Source organism: Patiria miniata, unplaced genomic scaffold, assembly GCF_015706575.1.
Source record: "Patiria miniata isolate m_02_andy unplaced genomic scaffold, ASM1570657v1 HiC_scaffold_24, whole genome shotgun sequence".
NCBI lineage: Eukaryota > Metazoa > Echinodermata > Asteroidea > Valvatida > Asterinidae > Patiria > Patiria miniata.
In genome coordinates, this window is record NW_024037063.1 from 4,921,229 (window position 1) to 4,937,796 (window position 16,568).

The 16,568-nt window shown below is 40.0% G+C and overlaps 3 protein-coding genes across 3 annotated transcripts; 2 read left to right on the forward strand and 1 right to left on the reverse strand.

Moving 5' to 3' along the window:
- Nucleotides 1-1,880: 1,880 nt before the first annotated feature.
- Nucleotides 1,881-3,403, forward strand: LOC119731820 (G-protein coupled receptor moody-like). Its single transcript, XM_038205092.1, has one exon. The coding sequence runs from the start codon at nt 1,881-1,883 to the stop codon at nt 2,928-2,930; it is 1,050 nt and encodes a 349-aa protein (XP_038061020.1). The 3' UTR covers nt 2,931-3,403.
- Nucleotides 3,404-5,087: 1,684 nt separating this feature from the next.
- Nucleotides 5,088-6,524, forward strand: LOC119732123 (beta-3 adrenergic receptor-like). Its single transcript, XM_038205517.1, has one exon. The coding sequence runs from the start codon at nt 5,463-5,465 to the stop codon at nt 6,522-6,524; it is 1,062 nt and encodes a 353-aa protein (XP_038061445.1). The 5' UTR covers nt 5,088-5,462.
- A 3,594-nt stretch (nt 6,525-10,118) lies between these two features.
- LOC119732125 (dnaJ homolog subfamily B member 12-like) lies at nt 10,119-16,316 on the reverse strand. Its single transcript, XM_038205520.1, has 9 exons — nt 16,100-16,316; nt 15,217-15,445; nt 14,701-14,846; nt 13,891-14,049; nt 13,440-13,567; nt 12,581-12,690; nt 12,278-12,332; nt 11,706-11,814; nt 10,119-11,409 (listed from the first exon to the last, which is right to left on the reverse strand). Exons 1-9 carry the CDS (start codon nt 16,230-16,232, stop codon nt 11,294-11,296), a joined length of 1,185 nt encoding a protein of 394 aa, XP_038061448.1. The 5' UTR covers nt 16,233-16,316; the 3' UTR covers nt 10,119-11,293.
- Between the last annotated feature and the right edge of the window lie 252 nt (nt 16,317-16,568).

A 16,568-nucleotide genomic window follows, 5' to 3' on the forward strand; every position in this document is an offset into this window, starting at 1 on the left:
AGTGAAAGAAATCAGTTTGTATAGTAAAAATATGATTCCGGGAGGGGTCGAGGTATATACAATAGGGATGAGATAGGGGAAAAGGAAAATCCACGAGATAATCGGCACCGGTCTGAGGGTCGCCGAGTTACCCAAAGCAACGTAGGGTCTGTGATATATATGTTTGTATTTTCCCAAAGGCACCCCTAAAATACCCATAAGTAAACTTTTACAGGTAAAAACACATTCGCGGTAAAACCTCATGAATTCAAAATTTCAAAATACATGTAGATTCTTTGAAATACTGAAATGGGAAAAAATCTTAAAAAAAAAAATCCTGAAATCAGGAAGAAAACCCTGACAAATCTCAACTGTACCCGGATACGACGCAAGAGTTTTGACATTGTCAGTTCAGATCAATTTAAACATTAACAAAAACGAAAACCTATTCGTCACCTTTATTCACCAGTAAGAACTTCCCAAATTTAATTTTGGAAAACATCATCCACAATTTGCCACCGATTACATCCTAAACAAATGACTCTGATGTATATAATATTAAAGCATAATGTAAACTAGTAATCATTTATACTTTAATAAAGCATGTACAATCCAAAATAACATTTCACAAATACATTAAAATACGGGTTATACTGTTAAATGAATATGCTTGTATACATTTATTAAAGACTCAGCACTGTTTTAACTCACCAGCACAGAGTTAATTTGTTTATTAGATTATTTTTGTGTGCATATAAATCTGCACTTGTTAGTAATTTTGGCACTCAGGAAATACATGTGTGCTAGTGTATAAAATTAATTCCTTTTTTTGTACTTGTATATACACATCTTTGCAGACAAAATGTAAGCGATTGTTGTGTACTTAAAGAAAAGTCACGTGATGAAATCGTAGTTTGTCCATGTCTATTAGCTCTCAATTGATTATATGCCTCTGCAGTTCAATTTTCTTGACTTTTTTCTTCATAAGATGAACGTCATTGAAACTAATCAGTGCTGTTAATCTTAAAAGTGAAAGTACATGTAGGTTGAAGGGGCTATACTAAATTTAACATAACAAAGGCAACGTTAACAATACTTTATACACTCTGCAATATTACTTGTTAACTATCCATAACAGCAGACATTATTTAAGTATAAAGCAGTGCTGTAGTGGAGTCCTCCAATGCGAGTACAGAGTACTCCGAGTAGTAGGGGCCGAGTCTCGGGCCGAGTCCAACGGTACACTGTCCGAGTACCTAAGTCCGAGACCGAGTACAATACACAAATTTGGAAGCCCGAATTGGCCTCACTGGTAACCGTCAAGGGGCGAGCGAGCATAAGAAGACATGGGTTCAAAAAGTCCAACATGTGCGTTTATACAGCGCAGGGCTGGCGAGAGTCGAATTCGCGTTGGAAAGGAAATTGTGACATCGGCCGGAGTGGCAACAACTACATTTTAATGGACCACTATCGTGCTGCTGAAATATAGATTAATGAGGCAGGGCTGTTTACCAATCGTTTAATTTTGATGGCAACATTCTGTTGCTACAGATATTGATCAGTCCGCTGATTCACTTTCTATTCTTTTATATGTTCCCACAGCTTTTCCATTTCAAACCGAAAGTTGTAGGGAAAAGTGACATCAATCTGTACTTTTCAAAGGATAAACTTTCGCAAGAAAATTGCTCCTGCAGTTTATCAAAAGTGACAAATAACTTGATTTATGTTTATGGCAAAAATAAAAAAACATAGACAGATGCATGCGGAGGGATCTTTGGTCATAACAATGAAAGTGATTTTGTAGTGACCCTTTGTTAGTAAAAGTTAAACCTCATAGGCTGCAGAAAGTGCGCAGCACTACCATAATAAAGCAGGTCTTTACAAGAGTAGGCGGCGAAAAAATGGAGCTGCCGATTAATACATCGGTTAGTTATCTCAACGGGACATTGTACACGTACCCCGAGCTGATCTTCTTTTCCGTTGGGTTCTCTATCTTGATAGTCCTGTCAATCATTGGTAACAGTCTGGTGTTGGTTGCCGTGGCCCGTACCAAGAAACTCCAGAACGTCACCAACGTGTTCGTGGTCAACCTGAGCGTGACTGATTGTCTGTCCAGTTTTGTTTTTCCCTGGAGTGTGCTGGGCATGGCGAGTACCACACCGGGCTACCCGTTGGAGTCCGATGTTCCGTGCGTTGCAGCGGGCGGTCTTCTGTTAATTGCTGTAGGATGCAGTGTGAACACCCTTGCAAACATCGCCCTGAACAGATGCATCCTGATCACCAGGCCTAAGGAGACCTACCAGTGGCTGTACACACCCAAGAAGAATGCCCTAAGGGTCTTGGTGTCCTGGTTCGTTCCCTTCTGTGCCACCGTGGTGCCGCCGCTTTGCGGAGTCGGAGATCTCGGTTTCGATCCAGAAAGTCGCACCTGCAATGACGTGGACACCCACCCGAGAGCAGCTGCCTACGACAAGGTTCAGTTTGCGTTCATTTATCCTGTCCCACTCCTTGTGATCATCGTGTCCTACATCCTGATCTGGCGACACGTGAAACGACACTTTAGGACTCGCCGTAATAACTCAATCAGTTTGCAGTCAATAACCAACCCCTTGACTTCAAAGCCAGACGCCTCTGATACCACCGTCAGTAGCTCCCAGAAACCTCGCGAGGAGTCTCCAAGACATTGCGGGAGTTCACGTCATCTTAGCCGCATGAGGAACGATCAGCTGGCAATCACCAAGAATCTCTTCGTGGTAGTCTTAGCCTTCTTGGTTTGTTTTTCTCCCCTTTGCTTCATGGTGGTTACAAACAGCAATCATCGTTATCACCTGTACGGCGGGTTGTTCCTATTCGCGAGCGGCTGCGTCAATCCCGTCATTTATGCCGCCAAGCATCCGCATTTCAGGCCAGTCTTGCGATCCATGATCAGATGCAGATATTCCAGAGAGTGAGTGGGATAAAATAACTTCATAATTATCTATCGTGATGATGTTGTTAATAAACTCTGTGTGATCAATCATAGATCATTTGTTTCATAGTGCTTGTAATATTGGCAGTGATAGGACTCGAGTCCAGGACTCGGACTCGAGTCACATTTTTCGAGACTCGGACTCGGACTCGAGGCTTGTGACTCGAGACTCGAGGTTTGTGACTCGGGACTCGGACTCGCACTCGACGTTGGTGACTCGACTACAACACTGAATATTGGCTTATATATTCGCCCAATGATGTAATTTTTTATTATTTTGTACTTGGAACGTTTTATCCAGATTCAATGTGGCACATTGCTTTGGAGCCCGTACTTAAAGACGTTAATTAAGCATACGCAAACCAAAATACAAGTTTCACAAATACATAAAAATACAAATTATAGTCAAAGGTTTAAACATTGATTAAAGACTTAGCACTGTTTAAATCACCAACACAGAGCTAATTAGTTTAGTGTTTCTGTGCATATCAATCTGAACTTTTTATTTTTAACCGACACAGGAAATACATGTGTGTACAGTGTATTTAATTCCCTCTAATTTGTACATTTAAACATCTTTGTTAACAATTTAGGCAACTGTTGTGCACAGAAAGAAATGTCAGTAATGCGATAACATCGTAGTCATGCATGAATTTTATTGGTTATAATGTCTAACTACATGTATAAACTCTCAATTGAGATTCCGTCAACGCACGTCTTTGAATTTCCTCGACTTTTTTGCATACGATAAAGGTCATTGAAACTAATGTGCTGTTAATTTCTGTAAGTAAAAGTAGGTTCAAGGGGCTTTAAATGTAACATAACAAAGGCAACGTTAACAAAAAAGACTTGATACACTCTGCCGATCTTTCTTGTTACCTGTTCATAACAAACAATGTTTAGTATCCGGTTCGTTAGTGTGACGTCAATTCAGTTTAAACCACGCCCACTGGCTATTAAGTAGTAAACCATTGGAACCTGAAGTTAACGCAACTTTAGTGTATATCCAATGGGCGCTAGTATACAAATAACGAATGTTTGTGAGTGCGATGGTAAGAATAATTTCATGAGGTGACAGGTTGAATGTTCTATTCCACGAGGCGAAGCCGAGTGGAATAGAACATTCAATCTGTCACCGAATGAAATTATTTTTTCCATCGCACGAACGTAAAACATTCGTTATTTGTTTTATACAACACCTGAATAAATTCTCGTCATTTGATTGGTAAATTATAAACTACAATTTATTTTGATTTTAAAGATGTTGAACTACCCCTTCACGAAAATGTTTGAACCCAACGCTGTAGCGCTGGCTCTTTGGAACAATACGCGCTACGCTGAACGCGCACACCAGCATCCATTTTGCACGCAAATACCGCGTCATGGAACAAGCGCAAAGTGAAACGGTATAATGCATGGGTATAACGCATGGTCGCACCGTGCATTATACCGAATAATAATATGTCACGTGATCTACAATTCACCAATCAGATGACGGGGATTTATTCAGGTGTTGTATAATAATCAGTGGTGCACGCGCGCGCGTTTATACGACGTTTTTACTAACGAACCGGATAAGGCCGATCTATTAAACCCCGCCCATGTTGTTCCGACCAATCACAACTTACTGTGATTTATGTGTCACATGCATTTAAAAAAAAGTCCAACACAATTACTGCGCAGGGCTGGCTAGAGTCGATTTCGTTGGAAAGCAAAATTGTCCTGGCAGCAGGGCCCAATTTCATAGGGCTGCTTAACAGTAAGCAGAAAAGTTGTGCTTACTATAGCAGAAAATCATGCTGCTGCTTAAGCACTATTTCATGCTTACGGTTGCGCGCGAATGGAGATTTTTATTGTTACGTCACTGATTTAAGCAAAGTTTTCTTCTGGGGTTAAGCGTGCTTTTGCTGTGCTTACTGCTTAACGGTCCCTATGAAATAGATGGGGGCTCGGTAAGCACAAAGTCGGCTGTTAAGCAGCGCTATGAAATTGGGCCCAGATGAATTCATAACATCGGCTGGAGTGGCACTGGACCTTGAACATGTTGCTGTTGTAAAGTCTTTTATAGAAACATTCTTATTGCAAACATTTCGTTTATATTCCACTTTGATCACGTTCCAGGAAGCACGAAGTTGCATGTATACTGATCAGTCGGCTGATTTCACTTTCAATTCTTTAGAAAGAATTCCCACAGCTTTTCCATTTTGAAACTGAAACTTGTAGAAGTGTACACTTAAAGTTTTCTGAATATAAACTTTCACATGAAATTGCCCTTGCAGTATGTCAAAAATGTAAATAAATTGATTAATGTTTATTCAGCTTTACGGTAAGAAATTCACACAGATGGATCTTTGGTCAAGATATAACTTGAAGATGAAAGTGATACATCGTCATTTCTTAGTCTTTAAACGACCCTCAAATTGTTTGTAAAAGAGCGAAAGCTTATAAATAGGCTGCAGAAACTGCGCAGCACTGCCATAATACAACAGGTTATCACAAGAGCAAGCGACCCAACATGGAGCTTCCAACTAACACATCGGTTAGTTATCTCAACGGGACATTGTACACGTACCCCGAGTTGATCTTCTTTTCCGTTGGGTTCTCTATCTTGATAGTCCTGGCAATCGGCGGTAACAGCCTGGTGTTGGTTGCCGTGGTCCGTACCAAGAAACTCCAAAACGTCACCAACGTGTTCGTGGTCAACCTGAGCGTGGCTGATACCTTGTCTAGTTTTGGTTTTCTCTGGAGCGTGCCGGGTATGGCGAGTACCACACCGGGCTACCCGTTGGAGTCCGATGGTCCGTGCGTTGCAGCGGGCGGCCTTCTGTTAATTGCTGTAGGATGCAGCGTGAGCACCCTTGGAAACATCGCTCTGAACCGATGCATCCTGATCACCAGGCCTAAGGAGACCTACCAGTGGCTGTACACACCCAAGAAGATTGCCCTGATGGTCTTGGTGTCCTGGCTCATTCCCTTCTGTGCCATCGTGGTGCCGCCGCTTTGCGGAGTCGGAGATCTCGGTTTCGATCCAGAAAGTCGCACCTGCAATGACGTGGACCCCCACCCAAGGGCAGCTTCCTACGACAAGGTTCAGTTTGCGTGCATTTTTCCTGTCCCACTCCTCGTTGTCATCGTCTCTTACATCCTGATCTGGCGACACGTCAAGCGACACTTCAGGAATCTTCGTAATAACACCATCAATCTGCAGTCAACAACCAAACCCTCGGAATCCGGGTCTACTTCAAAGCCAGACCTTTCTAATAACGCCCTCAGTATCTCCCATAAGAATCTCGTCGAGTCGTCTCCAAGACATATAAGCGGGAGTTCAGATCATCTGAGCCGCATGAGGAACGATCAGCTGGCAATCACCAAGAATCTCTTCGTGGTAGTCTTAGCCTTCTTGGTTTGTTTCTCTCCGTTTGCCCTCATGATAATCACGAAGAGCAGCCGGTATTACCTATACGGCGCATTGATCCTTTTCTTTAACGGCTGCATCAACCCTCTCATCTATGCCGCTAAGCATCCGCATTTCAGGCCGGTCTTGCGATCCATGGTCCGATGCAGATGTTCCGCATAGTGAGCTGAGGGGGCTAAGCGGCCACTTCATATCTACCACACGACGGTAGTGATCAGTGCTTATTTGCGGCTTATAATAATAATTAATTGCCCAATGATGTACACGTAAATTATATTATTTTGTACTTCCAGCGTTTGTTTCAATCCAAACCCATATGTCAGATTTCTTTGGAGCCTGTGTATAAAGACATTAACAAATGACAGTGTCGGGTGTAGAAAATTCGAAGTTGGGCAACGTCACTAGTTGGGTTAATATCGTTTGAGAGTGCTACACACAGTAGACTTGGCTTTGCATTTACTTTGCGCAGGCATACGGTAATAGACCGACTAATTAAGCTCCGCCCATCGTGTTTTGACCAATCACACAGCCGTGATTTATGTCCGACGTGTCTGCTCAACAAGTCCGACAAGCGTGCACAAGCGTACACTAGGGGCGTAGCAAAGTCATATTTATTAGTGAGGGGTAAACATTTCTTTAAAAGAGCACTTGCACATCCGTGCTAAAGTGTAGACCCGTATTTCTCTCAGGACACTTGGCCTCCGTAAAACCACAGAAATACAATGGATTATCTGAGGCACTGTCGAGGATCACAAAAAAACTGACACTAACAGCACCGTATTGCCACTGTGGTCCTCTAGTGTGGCATTGGCGAGGGAATGCATGCGAAGTGGGCGGGGCTTACTAGATGTGCAGTGGGCGGGGCTTACTGGATCAGTCTATTACTCAAGTGTGCAGTGGGCGGGGCTTACTGGATGTGCAGTGGGCGTGGCTTACTGGATCAGTCTAATACTCATGAATTCCAGATTTTAGGATTCTTTGATATTGGGAAAAATCCTGACAAAAATATCCTTAAATCAGGAAAAATCAGGAAAAAATCCTGACTAATCTTAACCCTACCATACTCCTGATACAATTCATTCCTGAAATATCAAAGACCTCTGACATTGTTATTTCAGATCAATTTTAACATAAACAAAAGAGAAGATCTATTCGTCGTCTTCACCAGTAAGAACTCCCCAAATTTAATCTTGGAAAACATCATCCACAAGTTGCCACAGATAATAATATCATAAACAAATGACTCTATTGTTTTTAATAATAAGCATAATGTAAACCTGTCATCATTTATACTTAAATTAAGCATGTACAATCCAAAATAACAATTTCACAAATACATTAAAATACGAGTTATACAGTTAAATGAATATATACATTTATTAAAGACTCAGCACTGTTTTAACTCACCAGCACAGAGCTAATTTGTTTATTAAATTACGTTTTTGTGCATATAAATCTGAACTTATTGTTGACACACAGGATATACATGTGTGTACAGTGTATTAAATTAATTCCTTTGTTTTGTACATGTATACATCTTTGTAATCAAGTTTCAAGAGATAGTCAAGTGATAATTAATCATGAATTACTTGTGAATTATTTGTACATGTATAATTATTAGCTCTCAAGTAACATTCAGCACATGTCTTTACAGTCTCATTTCGCTGACTTTTTTTTCGTAAGATGAAGGTCACTGAAACCGATGTGCTGTTAATTTTTGAAAGTGAAAGTAGGTAAAAGGGCTAAACAAAATAACAAGTTTTACGGGGATGTTTATGTGATGGTTTTATTTCGCATCTAACAATAAAGACTTTGTACAGTCTTCCAATCTTTCTTGTTACATGTAACTACTCATGACAATAATGTTTTGTATATGCGATCAAGCTAAATGAGTCGTTTGTCGACCCTGGCCATTTTTTTTTAATTGACAGATTTGAAAAGAGCACAATCTCAGCATTACTGATGTGAAAACCACATGCTGGTATCATCTTTAGTTCACAAATTATGGAAGTCGGAACACCAAGAGATGTGATGAAGTGATGTGATGAAGTGGCCCTATTTTGGCCTGAATCTCCAAATGAAAGTTCCCGCAATACGACTCATTTAACTTGATCACATCACATATGTTAACTATCCAGAGCCAATTTGCTTGCCATAATTAATTCTCTAATGTGCTAAGGAGCAAAGAAACAATATTTTTAAGGAAAAATAATGTGCAACAGTGTTAAAGTTTAGGAGCATTACTTGGTGCAGCAACACCTAAAATACATGTACTTTCAAGAAAATTTGATGCCAGATTTCAGTTGGTTAAAACAGCAACAGTATGTTCATTCACTTAATTTTTAGCTAATTGGCTATTAGCATTACTGATTGTGTTGCCTTTGGCTAAGCGATTAAAGCAGAGAAAATAATTAGAAATTGTTTTAACAACATTTAAAACAAGAACCGAGGTATGTTATGTCTTAACTTATATTTCTGTGCCATTCCTGTCAGGCAATATCATTAGCTATCACGTGGCTACTGGTTAGGGTTTTTGACTCATGATCAGAGGGTCAGGGGTTCGAATCCAGCTGCTGGGCATATGTGTGTCCTTGGGCAAGCCACTTCACCCCCACTTGTCCCTCTCTCTCCATCCAGGAGTATTGTAAAGGCATTAGCATCCCATCCAGGGGAATAGAAACATTCTCAGTCGTTTCATGCCGCTGAAACCAGAGATAAACATCCTGATGGGCCACATTGGCTCATGACAGACTTTACTACTTTACTACTTTAAAGTGGGAAACAGTCACATGAACAATTAAAAGGGAAGATGGAATACTTTAAAAATGAACAAGTTATAGTAAATAAATTGTGCCTTGTTTAATTGAATTCCTTTTATGGGGACATTTTTATTTAACTTTTTTTAAGACACAGACAAAAATGAAGATAGATACATCAGGAAAAACTACGCTATAAGTTGAGATGCGTTATGCATTTTCAGTAGTATTAAAGCTGACTAAAATGCATCGTGTTTCGGTAATACTAAATATAACCTCAAGTTTAAATGTTACTTTGTTAAAAAAAACATGATTTCCACATTGACAAGAGCACATCAACCAAAATCATGTTCAAAGACATGTTTTTGATAGAAATAAATTCATCATATCAAGCGGCCTACAATTATGAAATCTTATTTACAATGCATCCAGGAGAGATAATCAAATGTTTACTGGGACAGTTTCTAAACTCATTCTTAAATGTTAAGAAGGTAGAATGTCCTTCATATTTTCTATTAAACTACTCGGTATTTGTACACGTCCTCACACAGGTGCATGTACATCGGTCATTCCACCGGATTGGGGAACAATGTGTGAAATATAACCATATTAAAAGCATATGCCTTGCTAGCAGTTGCTCTACATAATGTTTGTTGCTGGGTGTTTCTGCTATATTTGAGCCCGGACTATACCAAAACAAAAGCTTTTCTTCGTGCATTAGGTGTCCAGTTATAAATACACACATGTATGTAATGTCAGTTTGGGTAACATCTTACATTCGTGTAAAAAATGGCAATAAAAGAATATTTGGATGTAACATTGACACGGTGTCAATGTTACGTCCGAATTAATACATTTTTGCTCATATTTTTGTCAAAGTACATTCAAATGATTTCAAACTTTCATAAGTATTGAAACACCCTAAGACAAATATTATTTTGAGCAATTGTTTAGAATACATTGATACTTTTAATAATACATGTATAACCAAATGTATGGATGTAACATGCACTGCTTCCCAACCCGGTGGAATGACCCATATGCACTTTGTGAAAAGGTGCCTAATACATTTCATGTACATGTATTCTTCATGTCCTCACAATGTGTATGTGAAACATTTTTGCACAAGTCTTTGCAATTTATACATTCACATACACATTGTGAGGACATGAAGAATACATGTCCTCACAATGTGTATGTGAATGTATAAATTGCAAAAATGTTTGTACAGGTCCTTAGATATCCATGGACCTGACGACAGGACATGACATTTGTGGACGTATACATTTATGTGCATGTGTTATACAAAACCTAAGATGTGTATGTGTAATGTGAGGACATCAAAAAAATCAGGAAACTGTACTATGCATGTCCTTGCATAACCCCCACCAGGTTTTCTCAAGGCACCCTGCCACATGCAACAAAATGCAACCTGGCTGAAATAGAACCCTGCTATATGCAACAAATTGCAACCGTGGATTCTGTTGCACCGTGCATAACCAGCCTTGGCACCCAGCAGTTACCTTGCTAAATGCAACCAAATAAAACAGTAAATTCTGTTGTATTGCCTTGGCACTATGAACAGTTACCCTGCTACGTGCAACAAGATGCAACAAAGCACGGGGACTTGAGTTGCCAGCTAAATGCAACAGTATGCAACAACTTTTTACCTTTGTTGCATTTCTGTTGCATTTAACAGGGTTAGGGTTATCACATATCTATGCAGCCTCCTGACGTACACGGAAATACATGTACAACTGTCCTCAAAGACATGTCACACGTGTACAATTTTGTCCCAGATATTCAAATAAGTATTCCGACGGCTAAAATGAGAGAATTTAGGAAAGATGGGGCCAAGAATTTTACAAATTGCATTTCTGAGTCGCATTCCATCAGGCTGGATAGAATTAAATACTCCAGAATTTCGAAAGTCTGGGGAGATTTCTGAGATACAAGTTTGGGGCAAACAAAACGGTTATAACCCTTACTCTATTGTATCTCGTCTTCCACACATGTAGTGTAAAGATAAATGACTACACTTAAAGGCATACCTTACCTTTACTGCTCTACAGGCATATCTGATCATAACTTGTATCTCAAAAATCTCCTTTATTTAAATACCTATTTTTAAAATAACACATAAAAAAAATGTGTAAAAGGCACTGGCCTGGTACCTCATGATAATCTTCTGAACTCATCATACTTGTCGCAAGACGTTAACTGCATCCGAACAGCTCTCTCATGCATTTTTTTGTCGCCAAAGTACCGGGCTCGTTGTAACGCTGCTTCTTCTACAAGATAGGAAAGCAGGTGGTAAATTTATTGTTCCAAGTTCAAAGTAACACCCTTCTGAGGGGTAGAAGTAGGGGAAAGGGGAGGGGAGGGGGGCCTTCAAATTTGAAGATTTTTATAAATGGTATTTCTAAATCTTTAGCACCTAGCCTCAAACATGGCCATGTAAAACTTTTCACAATGAAATGTTTGAAATTGATAAAAAAATAATTGATGAAAAATCTTAGAAAGATTATAGAAAGAATAATAAATCAGGAAAATGTTCAAAAGCAATGAATTAAGAATGCTGACTTACTATTTAATCTCTCTCGATAACAGTTACTTCGTAAATTGTCTACATATTCTGCCTCTACCCGCTCATCGACGAGATGTATACGACCAGAGTAATCCTTGATAAATGTATTCTGAAATAAATAAGGAGAAAAACATTACAATACTTGAGAAGACATTAATAGAAACTGGGGGAACTCTTGGAGGATTTTTTTAGGATCTGGTACTTAGTACCAAGCCATTATAATGCTAAAAGTTTGGATCAATTCAAAAATGCCTTCACTGATCCCTCGTGCAACATCAATGTCCTCTCTTAGCGCCGGCCCACGCCAACTCTAGCGGGATGTGGCTGTAGCTGTTTTGCTGGAGGAAATCTATACAGATACTTTTACTTGACATGGAATTTTATGCCTCTTGAAATTTGAGGTACAAGAGATGTGCCTTTTGCTTCCTATACTTGAGTAGTTTTGGGGTGATTCGGGAAGGTTAACAGCAAAAATACAGATGGATTTAGGGTCAATACAAGGCATGTAACATCAAGACCAATAAACATCTTTACAAGCACAAATTATGCACAAAATGTTTATATATACTCACCTTAACAAAATACTTGATCTTATTTTCGTGAGTAGTCCTTTCATGAACGTATGAGCTGAAAAAGAGACAAACAAACAGATGATCAATTCTCCATGGCCTCTAGAGTTTTCTAATTTTAGTTGCTAGATTAAGTGGCTAGTTTTGAGGGACTGTCTTAAAAAAACAAATGATTATGTTACGTTTTCATGTTGTGTTGGAACTGTGGAGTTCTCAGCTTACAAAAGAAGTTCTGACGAAGTGTTTAAGGAAGCAAGATATATGGCAACAGCTTCTAATTATTAGAAAATGAAAAATTCTTCTTACCCTGTCCTAGTGAGACTATAGGGGGATTCCTGAATGAACGCCGTGGATAAAAGCGATATGATGACTAGCATAAAGATGGGCAGCAGTTGCAGAAGAAATGTGTAGCGTGCCTGTACAGGAGGAAAATTCACAAAATGAAAGATATTGACAAATTGTGAAACTGCCAACAAAGGGTTGGATAGCCCAGTTGGTAGTGAGTTGGTGCTGCACTCTGGAGGGCCCAGGTCCAAATCCTACTTTCAAGGATTTTTTTACTGAATTTTAATGGGTGATTTAACAATCCTACATACACAGTGAAATCCATGCACAAGTGAACCGCAAGTCAGCAACTGCATTTTCACTTTTACAGCTGCTTATACTAAGAATTTACTTCACATTGAGTATCTGGGGGAGTGTGGCCTAGTGGTCAGAGTTTGTGACTCATGATCAGAGGGTCAGGGGTTCCAATCCTGCCGCTGGCCAATATGTTGTGTCCTTGGGCAAGCCACTTCATCATCACTTGCCTCTCTCCACCCAGGAGTATAAATGGGTACAGGCATTAGCTGGGGAGTAACCTGCGATGGACTGGCATCCCATCCAGGGGGAGTAGGAATATTCTCAGTCATTTCATGCTACTGAAACTGGAGATAAACGCCGGCCTGATGGGCCACATTGGCTTGTGACAGACTTTACTACTACTAAGTATCTGAGCTACTCAGCTATGTCAGGGAATAACACGTGCCCATTTGAAAACCTCTGGCTAGCACTGCAGCAACTTCCCATAGACTTGTATGTTATTTTTAGCCATGGCCAAGTGATTCGGACACAGCCTCAGATCCAGCCATAAGGCTAGGCAGCGCCCTCTACTGGTGGTACAAACCTCTTCTCGAGTTTGGTGCTGGTGGTGAGTCTGAGTGCGGAACTGCCGCCGATGTCTGGCTACGTTGCCCTGCGGGAACCCGCCCCCAAAGAACATGTTGAAGAGATCCTCTGGTGAAAAGTCTTCATCTGTTTTGCAAAAGTCACAACAAAAACCGAAACAAGATTAATTCCAAAAAAAATAATAATTTTTAAGCATTCCTGGAAAATCAGTATCAGTTTGAGATTATACCATGAGAATAAAAACGGGGCTGGATTTGGGTTGGACACATGGCATTTTGTCTGAACAAAAACAAATATAGAAGTCAAAAGTGCATTCTTCATAAGTGAAAGAATTCCACCAATCTGTATGAAACAGCTCAAGATTGACTGTGCTATTGACTTCACAAGTTCGTAACAAAGTATGCGTTGACACTTAATGTCAGGTTCTGGTATAGTACCCCGACTCTTACCATCAAATCCCCTTGTTTCGTAATAGAAGCCTCCATGGTGATGGTGGTGGTGATGATGGCGCCGTCTTACGTTATTGACTTCGGAGGACTCGTCTCCATACATGTCATATCGCTTCCTTTTCTCTTCGTCATTGAGGATGGAGAACGCCTTCCCAATGGCTGGTGAGAAAAATAAATTAGAGCACTTCAAAAAAATTTGGACTTGACAAGAGGTGAAAAATTGTGGCTTCATCTTCAGATCTTGCTTTATCTATATAGTTACCCAACGACGGGGAACATGGTGCTTGTGTTCTTGGGCAAGACACTTTACTACAATAATATTGCCCCTCTCCACCCAATAGGATAAATGAGGATAGAGACCAGTTTGCGCTGAACTCGGCTGTAGACAAGTGGTCTCATGACCTGACGAACAGGGGTAATACTACCTTTGGTTGAAAGTGCTACATGTATTAAAGCAACACACATTAAAACTATCATAAGAAAGCCTTTAATGTCCAAACCAAATGGACGTCTTCCAAAAGTCTGCCTCACATTTAAGGAGTTGACATTCCTGAAGCAAAAATGAGTCTATGTTGAGCCAGAGTCCCCCAAGTCACAGGTTTAAAATCTAAAGCCGAAGCCTGAAACAAAGTCAAGCTTTCACAAATGCCCTTTGAGCATCTGAAACTTGGTAATCCCTGATCCATCAAAATCCACCAAGTGGAGGATTTTGCAGGATTGAAGGATGTACATGTAACTCTACAATACAAGGAATGTACCTACAGTACTGATTCTGCAGAGAGGTGAAAGGGGTGGTGGCTCAAAACTTACCTTTGAATGCTTCCCCAGCGCCTGGGGCATGGTTCTTGTCGGGGTGAAACTGCAGCGCTAGTTTCCTGTAAGCCTTTTTGATGTCTACTTCAGTTGCATCTTTAGGTACACCCAGGATTTCATAAAAATCTTTGCACTTCTTTATTCTGTTAAGACAGACAAAAGCAATAATAGCTCTTACTTTCAGTAAGGATAAGAGTGCATTGGCTAAGAATGTAATAATCTGACAAAACTTGATACATGCACAAACAATGAAATTGTCAGCTAACCTTGTTTGTCAGGTACATGTAATATCCATTCATAAAAGTCTTGACTATTTCTATAAATGAGATTTTTAGGGAAAAACATTGTCATGATGCCGCTGTTTTGTTGTTGTTGTTGTTTGCCATATTTACATCAAATTGAAAGTGGCATTCTAGAGACTGCATGTGATGTTGATTGTCTTCATTATGTCACAAGAGGGCCTCTGTCAAACCAATGTTTGGCAGTGGCTCCATTAGGCCTGCGTTTGAATACCTATTAACTCCTTTCAGCTGTTCGTCTGTGTAACTTCTGTTGGCACCCCCATTGGTCTCAGCGGCCCTTGGTTCCCTGGATCCTGACGTGTGTCTCTGTCTGGGTGTCGGTCCGTTGGAGCTCTGCGAGGATGTGCGTTGCCGTTCTCTCGTGTCGGGTTGCTCGGCAGAGTCTGTGGATGAAGAGGAGCTGCTTTCTTCTGCATGGCTCTCCAGGTGTAGCAGGAGATCTATTGAAAAAAAAAGAAGATAGACCGCAATGACTAATGCTACAGTCGAAAACTGAGGCTGAGGTAAAAGAGAGGGACTGGCCTAATTTACAGTTATAAAAAAAAAATTCATATTTTGAGTTATTTTTTCGAAGTATCCTGACGCCGCTGTGAATAGTCTCGAGACCTACATGTACAACACTGAACCTGACGCCACTTTTTTCTTCATAATAATATCATCTCAATCATGTCAATGAAGGTCAGTCTTTGCAAAAATGATAAGACATGAATCTGGGTCAGGGGGGACTCGACTGAGAAACATTTCAAATTTTGTTAGGAAAATCATTGAAAATTATACTTTGAATAGTTTGATTTTTTGAACATTTTCTTGAGTCTCCACAGACTTGTACACAACAACCGCTGAAGTGAAGTGGCGTCAGGTTACAATGCAACGTTTTTTCCCAGTTAAGTGTATTAAGTTTGAAATTTTTTTTTACATACCTACATGTATTTTTAGTAACACTAACTAACTAAAAAGAACCATTGCCTTTTGATTCACTTGATTATGTACCAGTATGGGGGCGCCCTTCATTTTCATGAGTCGTAAATTCGATAGCTAAAAATTGACGGCAATTAATCACCGGAAAATTGCCCGAAAAACGGTTAAAATCTCACCTTTCGCTCTCTGTGAAGGATATAATCTCTGTGCTTTATTCAGGAACCTTCTGGCTTTTTCGTAATCCCCTGTAGCGATTGCGTTTTCGGCGATTCTAATGCATTTTATACTGTCTTCCCGATTGCCTTCCATGGTTTTCTGTTTAGTACACGTACAGTCAGAATTGCAATGTAACACACATGATATGCACGTTACGTACGTACGTACATTAGATCACTTGCTGACTGGTACTCTGATGTATAGCTACCAGTGAACAGAAAATGGGTTGAAAAAATACTTAAAATACTTTTAAGCCTACACCAAGCTTTTTGGACAAAAACATTGTTATATTTTTGTTTTTGAAAAATAACATTATCTCTTAATTCTAGTTTTGAAGAAGAAACACTGCAAGTATTTCAGAGTTGGTAATAAATAAATGATTGACCCGTAGCTTTGTGACCTTTGGAGAAACTGGTCTGATATCCAGTC